Raw genomic sequence first — 10,790 nt, forward strand, 5'->3', positions numbered from 1 at the left:
GTATATTAACTGTTCAAATTTTGAATGTACACAAAGACACAGCCTGATTAATTACCCTATTTTCTGCACTAAAAGGCGCACCTAAAAGCCTTCCATTTTCTTAAAAGCTGACTGTGCGCCTTAAAATCCGATGCGCCTTGTGTATGGTCATTACGGTAAAAGTTCGACCCCAAAATGGCTCCTTGCTCGAGACAACGCAAAGCTCAAGCTTAAGGCAATCGGTTACGCAGTTGAACACGGAAATAGAGCAGCGGCAAGAGAGTTCAACGTTAACGAGTCAATGTTATAACTTGCTGTTGGTTAAGTGAACTGTGTCGCTGCTGTATTAAACAAGTTTTACTGACATCTGATCGTTATTTCTGTTGACATTTCCTTGAGCCTAGCTCCATCTCGTGGATGCATTGTAGATTGCATCTTATAATGCGGTGTGCCCAATGTAAAAAAAAATTACAAAATAGGCCATTCATTGAAGGTGCGCCTCATAATCCAGTGCGCCTTTTAGTGTGGAAAATACGGTAACTCACACTGAGAGCCTTCATTTAACATAATCATTATTTTACTCCAGAAGTTCTCCATAGTTTAGAGGGCTAATTTCCATTTAATAAAGAATCAAAAAATACCTTGACATTAGAAGTTTAGGTCTTAAAATAAATAGAGAGATATATCGTATATTGTAATTAATTTCTAATCTTAGAAATCGATTGTCCCAGCAATCAATTGATAGTAATCAGAAATGGACCATATCAAACAGGGGAAAAAATGTTCATTGGTATGCCTCATAAGTGCTGTTACTGATTTGAATTGAATGTGTGGATTATCCATTTTTTTTAATCTTTCCTGTCATTTCATTTTATTCACATTGCTCTACTAGCAAAGCATGGGGAGCCTTCCATCTATTCTGGATGGTTCTATGATGTCCTGTGGATATTTGTTCTGGTGTAAGGGTGTTGAAGTTTATGTTTGCATGGGAAGAAACCACTTTGAGGATTGCCCTTCGCCATGCCTGTGGAGATAAATATGAGGTGATGGTTGGTTTGGGTGACGGTGCATCTGTCTAAAGATGAAGATCTATTGAAGTGTCGCACTATGTGATTGTGTGCGGAACCTCTGGTGTGTCCACAGGTGCTGGGACCATGTTATCCTCTGTCTGAACAGTGGACTCTGGAAGTGGAGGTGCTTGAGGTCTTTCAGCCTACCAGTGGCACCACTGTGCAATAACCTCGAATACAGAATCCCATTCTAACAGTATTGCCCATGACATGTCCTTCCCCCGACCTATAAAGACCTGTTTCACAATGCCTACCTTGCAGACACCGAATTGCTCTCTGTCAACCACCATCTTTTCGTCTCCATTTACGGAAGCTATTAATCCCTTTAACCCTCAGTCAGCAACTCTTTCAGTTGCAGACAATTTCTGCATTCCACCACAAATCCAAACAGACGCACCTTACACCATCTTTCCCACTCCTTCTGATATCTTACCCAATGAGTCCCAAGAAAAAAATGGCTATCAAGATGGGAACATCACATAACTCCTGACAACAAGAGGAAGTCTGTAGTTTGGAAACTACATGGTGTTCAGTGTTGTTATTTGATGATGTTATGGCATATTAAGGATTTTCATTTCACCTGTGCATAGCAGTGGATGTCACCATACACAGAGATGTACAAATTACATTAACAATGCTCATCATTTTAATGAAACCATTTTCTCGTAACTCCGCCTCCACTAACACTGTGAAATTCCTCACTGAGATCATGTTTCTTAGATTGAAGGGATCAAGATCTTACTGGGGGATATCCTGACTTGAAAAGCCTTCATTGTGGCTCTTTTGCACATACAAAGTTGTAGCTGGAGGCAATAACAAGTCCAGGCAAGATCCCGAGAGGAAGTTCAAAATCACAGCTGCATTCCAGGGAACAAATGACTCTTATATTGCTGTTACTGCAATGAGCCTGTAATACTACATCAAACTAATGTAGAAAGTAAAATTCACTAAATTGTAATTTATTTTTGCACCCAGAGTGATCCAAAACCCACGTTCAGCATTTTGCTGCTGTCTGTGCCGCTGCATGTTTGCGCAAATGCTGTGACGTGACACTCCCCCAATCCTGCCATTTCTTCCTGTTCACAAAGCTTCCGTGGTGATGCCGTTCCCACCAAGTGTGTCTTCTTTCCTCGTCACTTACTTTTTCCTCAAAACACATTTCTGCTTTCCTTCCAGGAAGCTAAAAATGTCCTGGCATTTCAAAATTAGGAGTAACAAGGGCATTTATCATTATTGTTTATGCTGCTGCTGCTGGGTCATTACATTATGCGTTATTGTTCTTATTGAGGCAGTTGGAGTCATTTTTAAACAGAGGAAAGAAAGGAAGATAGATTTCCTCATGCATATGTTTAAGAATCCTGTCATCATGTGCATCTAAATTATTGAAGCGCATATAGCTGAACCAATTTCAGATACTGCATGTCTTACGCTACATCAAGTTGTCATCTCAATGTTGTCAGTTTTCAAGCCGTCATTGTGCCTTTTTATATTTCTGACTGTTGTGTCACATACCTGTATATTGTCACTTGCAAGAGTCTTGCATGAGCAAGCCATTGGCAACACCCTGTTGTGTAAAATGATTCTATTTATTTGCTAACATGCTCCTTGACTGATATTTGACCTCGCTGAACAAATCCATTTCAAGCCTTTATTTACATTATTTTTCATTTTGTTTTCTTTTGTTCTCACATTTGCATGTCCAGTCTTTTTTTTTGTTTGCATAATGTGCCTCTGGCATGTATTCAAGCTTATTAAAGCTAACCACAAATGTCAGTCTAATTGTTGTATTTATGTGATTGTCTATTTTATTTTGTTTTTGTAACTTGTGTACACAGCAAGTATATGGACTGCTATTTCCTCAAATACTGTAGGACTTGTATGAATCTTCCTCTGGCATCCATGACTCCAGTGTGGGTGTTTAATGTCAGTCGGAGTAGGTGGAAGCTCACCCTTCGCTCGCACTTACATCTATCTTAACCACTATGTACTATCACGATAGATCTTTTACAGTATCTGCAGTTAAATATAGAAAGGATGTACAGTGTGTGCTAACTATCCAGTTAAAATGTAAATCATACAACACTGATGCCACGTTTAGTATTAATTTAGACTTTGTACAAACATCTCTCAGATGAGTGTGTTCCAGGCTTACTGTTTCCATGAGAACCTACTGTATACATGAATAGTTCATTTTAACAATACTTGATCATTTTAATGAGTCTTCTTACGTATCAACTGCAAAGATGAACAAAAATTTGTGATGCTACAGCTGATGTTTCTGTACACTTTCATAATGTGCATACTTTATATTCATCGTCCCTTTTCTCTGACATAGGTTGTTCATATTGAAGCTCAAGCTCTCACGCATCAGAAGCTCTGCCGTGCTCTGAGTCACGTGCATATACCTCTTGTGTTTGCGACAGGTCCTGGAGAACTACAACAAAGGCAAAACGGCTTTGCTGTCGGCAGCCAAGATCATGGTCAGCCCGACAGAAGTGGACTTGAACCCTGAGAGTGTGTTCATGGCTGCATCTGCAACAGCCCAGCAGCCGATGCCTGTTACTCACCACCGCAGGAACAGTAGTGTTCGGTCAGTATTGAGCACCACTTTGGATGTGTTGTGGTCTAAAATATTCCGTTTCCCCTGTAACCTGTTGTAAGTAAACTAAAATAACTATGGTATTCAAACTCATATTTTTACAAGGTGACAGGTTAAGGCTAAATTGTTTCACAAAACAATAACATTTAATTTTACAAATGGTTGCAAATTTACATGTTGAATGAGAATTTAAATCCTTTGTTTTGATGCTGAAATTTTCAGATTAAAACTTTTGAATTGTGAGGTAAAAAGCAGGTCTCCTTTCAGTCAAGTCATCTCTTGATCATCTTTTAGTTGTTGGCCCAACTTTGTCGTTCAACTGTTTCCAATGCAATTGACAGAACATACAGTGGTACCTCTACTTACGAACGTCTCTTCATACGAAACTGTCAAGTTATGAAACCCCTCAACAGGAAAATATTGCCTTTTGTTACGAAAGAAATTTCAAGATACGAAAGGTAAAAATACAGTATGGCCTGCTACTCGAAGCTTCGAGATTCCTGAACGCAACATATTTATAGCTGCTCTGCCATTGGCTATTACCGAGCATCATCCTGGCATCCATTTGGCTTAGGAGGGACCTCTACCGAATGTGTCTGTGTGTGTAGATAGATAAATATGTGTCTATGCAGCGTACTCGTCATTCGCACCTCGGGCCATGAGGTGTTTTACATAAATGTGAATGACCCAGAAAAAGTGTTCAGCAGTCGGGCGATCGCTCACTATGCTGATGTTTGCCTTAGACATTTTCGAAAGATTGTTAAAAGAAGCAGTTACAGTATTTACAAAACGCCAGGCAAAAATCCCTTCTGAGAGAAAACATGGACTAAAGAGGGCAAAAAACGATGAGGATGCAGTTAAATGACCATCAGTTTTATTCTTTACTCTCTTCTTTGTTTTTTTTACATTATGCACAACTCTCATTTATTGTGCAATAATCTAATTGTAACATGTATTGGTTACATATTTTGATGCAATTTTATGCTTTAGGAAACATTTATGTCTGAATTTTGGGGGGCTTGGAACAAATTAGGGCATTTACATGGAAAATGCATCTCGACTTACAACATTTTCTAGTTAAGAAATTTTTTCCAGAACCAATTAATTTCATAAGTAGACGTACCACTGTAGTTGTGAAAGGCCTCACATCTGACAACGTATGTGGGAGTAAAAATGGGAGCTACAAATATTTTTTAAAACAAAGTGGCTTCTTTGTGCCCTCAAAAGTCAACAGACTTTTGAGAAAAACACACATCTGTTGCCATAACCCGGATTTTAAATAGTTTCTGTAAGCACCATAAAACATATACAGTAACTACATTTCAAACCAGCATTCCAACTGCTACTAATTTCTGCTCTTGTTTTCTCAAACTTGTAATTTCTGTTTGTTTGGGTAACAAAAAAGACAAAAAACATTGCTACGGTAAGGAAAGCATGTGATCACTCAATACATAATGTGCACCATTCTCTCATGCACGCTTGCACACTGTCTGACCACAGTGCAGTGACCTCATACGGTAGTATTCAGTTCTCTCCACGCCCCCCTCCGGTTCAGTCCCTGTCCAAAGTCTGTGTTCTGATAGAAGTAGCTGATGTTACCTTTCCTGCTTTAGAAGCACCCACCAGGATGCTAACCTTCCACTTTCCCGTCAGTGTTTCTCCCTGGTACTGATTTAATTTTAAGTATGCAAACATGTCATATGTACAAATGTATTGGGACAATTTACTATGACACTAACAGAAAGTGAAAATAGAAATATACAGTACATAAAAATGTTTCTTCCCTTGCAGCTACATAAGCTTCCACTCTCCCGCACAAATTGTTGAAATGTCTCTAGGAGTTCTTGTTTATTCAGAAAAGCATGAGTGAGGGCCTGGCCCACAACATGTCTTAATTCATCTTGGTCACTCAAAGGGACTTTGCTGGAAGCATGGAAAGGTCCTAACTTCCTCAAGTACGCTGTAGCATTTGAAATTCGTGGTTAGTTGGGCTTGCCCCACCCCTACTCGACCAAGAGGTTTGTCCCAAGACCTTTGTCCATATTTTGGATGTTTTACATACAAACCATTGCCCATTTTCCCTTCTGTAAGCCCTCCCTAGTCAAGTTGAGATTTTATTCATGGCAATCTCGCCATGTGAGTCCTGCTTCCCTGTCACTCCTGTCCTTTCTCATCCTCTCCTCTAGTTCCTGTGCCCAGTCTGAAATATCTCTGGATGGTTTCTCTGAGTGTCCTCCTCCTCCAGTACCTGTAGTGTTACGCGGAGCACGGGAGCGCCTGACCGTGGAGCTTAGGGACCGCAAAGCTCCATTAGCTGTCATGGAAAGCCTGTCAGACGCTGAATCTGTCTACAGCCTGGATTCCAGGCGCTCCTCTGCTGCGCTGAGAGGTTCTCCAATGCTTAGTAGCCTACCCTTCCCTTTGGATGCGCCGATTCCTGAAGAGAATCCATCTCTCAGCTCTCGCACTGAGCTGCTGGCTGCTGACTGCCTCTGCCAGGCCACACCAGAGCACCTGGGTGAGATTGGGCCTTTCTTCACGCCATTGGACCCTGGATCGAATCCGGAGTACTCCATGCAGCTTTCCCCTGCCACACCTCAATACAGTGGACATTATTCCCCTCAGCCTTTCAACGCAGAGCCTAACGTCTACTCTGAAATTGACCCTGATGTGCAACAGATTCCGGGCGTCTACAGTCCAGGTAGCACTCCCGACGCTCCCCGGAGTCCACAAATTGCTTCTAGAGCAATGGATGAAGATGAAGACAAGTGGGAGTTCAGCACGGAGACTGGACGGGAAACTTCCCCGCCGCCCACCCAGCTGTCAAATGGAAACCCCAGCCGAACGGTGCTGGAATTTGCCCAGTACTTGGACTCTCTATTTAGACTAGATGGCAGCAGCTCACCTCCAATGGATCTGTCTGATGGGGAGTCTGAGTCAGGACGCGGCTCACTTGGCCACGTCGAGTGTTTGGGAGATGAACCAGATGGCAAGCAGCTTCTGGCCAGGGCAACACTGGAGCCGAACCTGGTCCCCAAGCCACCGCGCACTTTTGCCGGCTCTGCTGACCCGTCTTCTGGCATCTCCTTGTCACCTTCCTTCCCCCTCTCATCATCTGAGGAACTCAATGACCTTTCACCTGGTGAGGGTGCCCCACCTGCCAATGACTCACTACGAACATCTCTCCCCATCCACTGTTCTGAGGAGAACACTCTGTCCTCTATGGTGTAGTCCACTTCAATCAACTGTATACTCCAAATGAAGGACGCAGTCATCCCAGATTTAAAAAAATAAAACAACAAAACAAAAGAAACATATCACAGTATGTGCATGCGATGGAATGTAGTCACTCATCAGAGACCTAAGAACAAACCTTGACTTGCCAACTCACAAATAATTTCCATTCTTCAGGTGTCCTCCCCCACTTTAATGACATTTTCGCACTATTGCAATGACTACAAAGAAGATACCTCTCTGCATGCCAGGGGGCTGTGCTGCTTTTGGGTGGAAATAAACAACTGTAGCTTCACCAATACCGTTCCAAAACAATGTCGTGATACATTTCAGCATATGTTCATCCCCTGACTTAACTCAAGGAAGGAGAGAGTCGTTAATTCAGCAGGGATTCAAAAGCTAACACTGTAGAAGAAGCTAATTTGCATCGGCACGTCATCTTGGGTTGACGTGCTCTACTACTTCCTGCACCCTCAGCAGCATATTTTCCTGCTCTTTATTTTTCATTGTTCATTCAGGAATGTGAAGATGGACGTATATGTCAGTCAGTAGAAGTGTGAAGACGTGACACAATGTTCCTCAGGTCTACCTATACAGAGTTGGTGTCGAGGAAGAGATGATGTGTATGTTTTTGTGTGTGTGTGCGTGTGTGTGTGTGTGTGTGTGTGTGTGTGTGTGTGTGTGTGTGTGTGTGTGTGTGTGTGTGTGTGGTTGAAATCGTGTCTTAAACATTTTGTGATTGTGACAAAGTTATTACAGACGCCTATGGATGTTTTTAAGCCTTTTGGTTACTCTTTATAGTGCATGATAGCTCGTTTGTCTTTCTTTTCAAAGGGATTTGGTTACTAAGTCAGTTAATTGACAATTGAGTACTCTTGTTCACATCATGTTTGCTTGGTACCCTCCTTGCCAGATAATTGAATACCTTGATATTACCAAATCTATTTCTCAGATGTACTTTTGTTTATGTTTACTGCTTTATTTGAACACAATAAGTTATGTTTATGACGTCCCACTCCTGTCATACCCATGGAGACTGTTACACACACCACAGGATAGACGCCACCTGACCACCATGGCTTTCATGTTACCACTGCGGATTTGTGTCAGCCTTCAGGCCGCAATAACCACCAAGCTCATAGTTTTCTTATTTTTCTAGAGACGCTACCGTTCTCGTGGTCAGATTCTTTGCAGTGGGGCTAGTTTCCGTGATACAAATGTTGCCATCATGTCAAAGAAATCCTTCTGTTTTTAACACCAGTTTAATTCAAATGCAGGATTCCAGACATAACCAAACCATGCTTCTTCTAATTGTCCCAGGATGCATTTACTCTTGTTCTCAAGGTGCTCTCAGACATGATGGACATCAGGTGTTTGCTTCCCTTTAATCTGGTTCACCTCGCTCTTCCTCGAGGTTGGACTCCATGGATAAATGAGCTGGTGTCGATTCTACATGTGGTGTACAATTTACCATATCACCAAGGGTCTAACAGATAAACAGGCGGTTTACTATTTGCGTTATTTATTATGATAAATGGTTTCACTAGTATTGCTGTATTTGATGGTAATATCCTTATTGCTCTTGCAACAGATTGATGGTGGTGTAATTTTTTTTAAACTTGAAACTTTTTTTGTATTTTTTTTAAAAGCACTTCGCAGAAGTTGTGCGTTCATCTTTTTTTCTGTCCAAGTGGAAAAGTATTTGACATTGGGCACATTACGAATGTTCCATTGTGGTGAAACATTCTGCAGAATGACCGTTGGTGGAGTGCCTGGCCTGGAGTCACCAACGTGATCTGCTCAGTTTCTGTTTGGACCAAGAGTTGTTACTCACAGCACATCTCACATCTTGCCAATTTACAGGCTGTCACTGCACAGATCATTTTGCCAGTCCCTCATCTCTCTCACAAATACTCTTGGGTTATAAACCCATTCAATCACTACTCTTGCAACCAGTCCAAGCACTGATTTGGCCATGATGTGTACAGCACCATTCTCTGTGTGTATTATTTATGCAGATGTCTACTACTAATAATGATAATTCCAATAACCTACCAGAGAATAACTTTATAACAAAAAGAAGGTGTCTATTTAAGATATAAATATTGATATACAAGACAAGAAATATTTCATCTGAAAGTTATTTATTGGAACTATTGGAAAATTTTGCAAATTGTTCTTGTAAAGAAAGAGGAACATTTGCATATGTGTCGACGCCATGTTTATCTGGTTTGCTTATCTCCCCTCCTTATCCAAATGGGAATGTATGTGATCCCTTTCTGACTGAATTTGACCGTTACGGAATAAATGAAAAACCATGGTCATAAGTGTGCTGTTTCTTTCATGCAAAATTATTTCCTCTATTTTAATACATGTTACACTACTCAACTCTGGGTAGAGAAAAGTCAACTGCCAGTATCTCTGTGAGTGCTAAGTGTTTGCACACGAGGCGATCTATTTTTTATTTTTATTTTTACATTTTTGTCAGATTTGTGAAGGTTGCGAAGACATCCCCCAGATGTTAGCAAACAGTTGTCTTGGTCCCAAACTGAAGGAATAATTATGTATTTTCGTATTTTAGTTATCATACATTTGCGTTATAATAGTGAATTGATTATGCTTGCAATGAAGAATGCTTATGCTCTTAATAAATGATAACGTGTATGCTCTTAATAAAGATATGCTTATGGTCTTAATAAATATATGCTCATATTTATAATAAAGAATGCTTAGTGCACTGTGTGACAGTTAGGGGACACAACCACCTTTCCGAGAATGTGGTTGGAAAGAGAAAAGTTCTTTTTTACATCTTTAACATTTTCCAAATTTGATGGTGACAAGAAAAAACTGTTTGTGAACCTTTTTGCAATCTTCGACGAAGCCTGATTAAAAAAATTAAATAAAATCATTTACACCCCCAAGCATTCGCTACTCAGTAAGATAATGTAAGCAGGCGTTAACACACAAAGGCTTTTTCAGTCCAGGCACCAAGTGGAGGTGACAAAAGTTCTAGGTTGGAAAAAGAAAATACTAGACCTACTGATTTGACTCCTTTTCTTGTGTACACGTGGGAGAGTGTACTTTTTTTCTACTTTATTAGTACAAATGGGGGCGGCCTGGTAGTCCAGTGATTAGCACGTCGGCTTCACAGTGCAGAGGTACCGGGTTCGATTCCAGCTCCGGCCTCCCTGTGTGGAGTTTGCATGTTCTCCCCGGGCCTGCGTGGGTTTTCTCCGGGTGCTCCGGTTTCCTCCCACATTCCAAAAACATGCATGTCAGGCTGATTGGACGGTCTAAATTGTCCCTAGGTGTGAGTGTGGGCGTGGATGGTTGTTCGTCTCTGTGTGCCCTGCGATTGGCTGGCAACTGATTCAGGGTGTCCCCCGCCTACTGCCCGGAGATGGCTGGGATAGGCTCCAGCACCCCCCGCGACCCTAGTGAGGATCAAGCGGTTCGGAAAATGGATGGAAGGATGGATAGTACAAATGGAAAAATAGAATTTGTATCTTTTTTTTTTTTTTTTTTTACAGTTTTGAACTCTCAACTCCAACCATGGTTGACCTGTCGTGTTGTTAAAAACTTTTGACAAAGTAGTATGACAGATCTACTTTCAAATGTAAGAAATTAAAATAAAACATGGGGAAAATAAATACTGAAAATATGGATTCCTGAAGAATATGTATATACGTTACCGAAGTAGTTGTATTGCTTTACAACCTGAAATGAAACGATATACAGGTATGATCTTTTATGGGTTTTGATCCAGCAACCTCAAGCACCTTGGATGAGATCATTTTCTTTCAATGATTCCGTTTTGATACTGTACACTAATACCCGGCCGTTAAAACCACTGTATTGAGAACTCCGGGGCCATAGGCAGGGAAACAGGAATACAAAATGGAAGTCAA

At 41.1% G+C, this 10,790-nt stretch overlaps 1 protein-coding gene across 5 annotated transcripts in view; it reads left to right on the forward strand.

The window, feature by feature from the left end:
- Positions 1 to 9,202, forward strand: part of dagla (diacylglycerol lipase, alpha) — a 36,047-nt gene extending 26,845 nt beyond the window's left edge. For 3 of the 5 annotated variants that reach the window (XM_086106422.1, XM_086106423.1, XM_086106424.1), the window contains 4 exons: positions 1,123 to 1,173; positions 3,473 to 3,639; positions 5,054 to 5,071; positions 5,835 to 9,202. In XM_086106422.1, the coding sequence (XP_085962548.1) occupies positions 1,123 to 1,173; positions 3,473 to 3,639; positions 5,054 to 5,071; positions 5,835 to 6,879 (1,281 nt within the window). In that variant the 3' untranslated portion in view covers positions 6,880 to 9,202. The remainder of the gene's footprint in view (positions 1 to 1,122; positions 1,174 to 3,472; positions 3,640 to 5,053; positions 5,072 to 5,834) is intronic. The other 2 variants (XM_086106420.1, XM_086106421.1) reach the window with 2 other exon arrangements.
- The last annotated feature ends 1,588 nt before the right edge of the window (positions 9,203 to 10,790 follow it).

This window comes from Hippocampus guttulatus, chromosome 3 (genome assembly GCF_054856545.1).
Source record: "Hippocampus guttulatus isolate MCC_2025c chromosome 3, RoL_Hgut_1.0, whole genome shotgun sequence".
Classification (NCBI taxonomy): Eukaryota; Metazoa; Chordata; class Actinopteri; order Syngnathiformes; family Syngnathidae; genus Hippocampus; species Hippocampus guttulatus.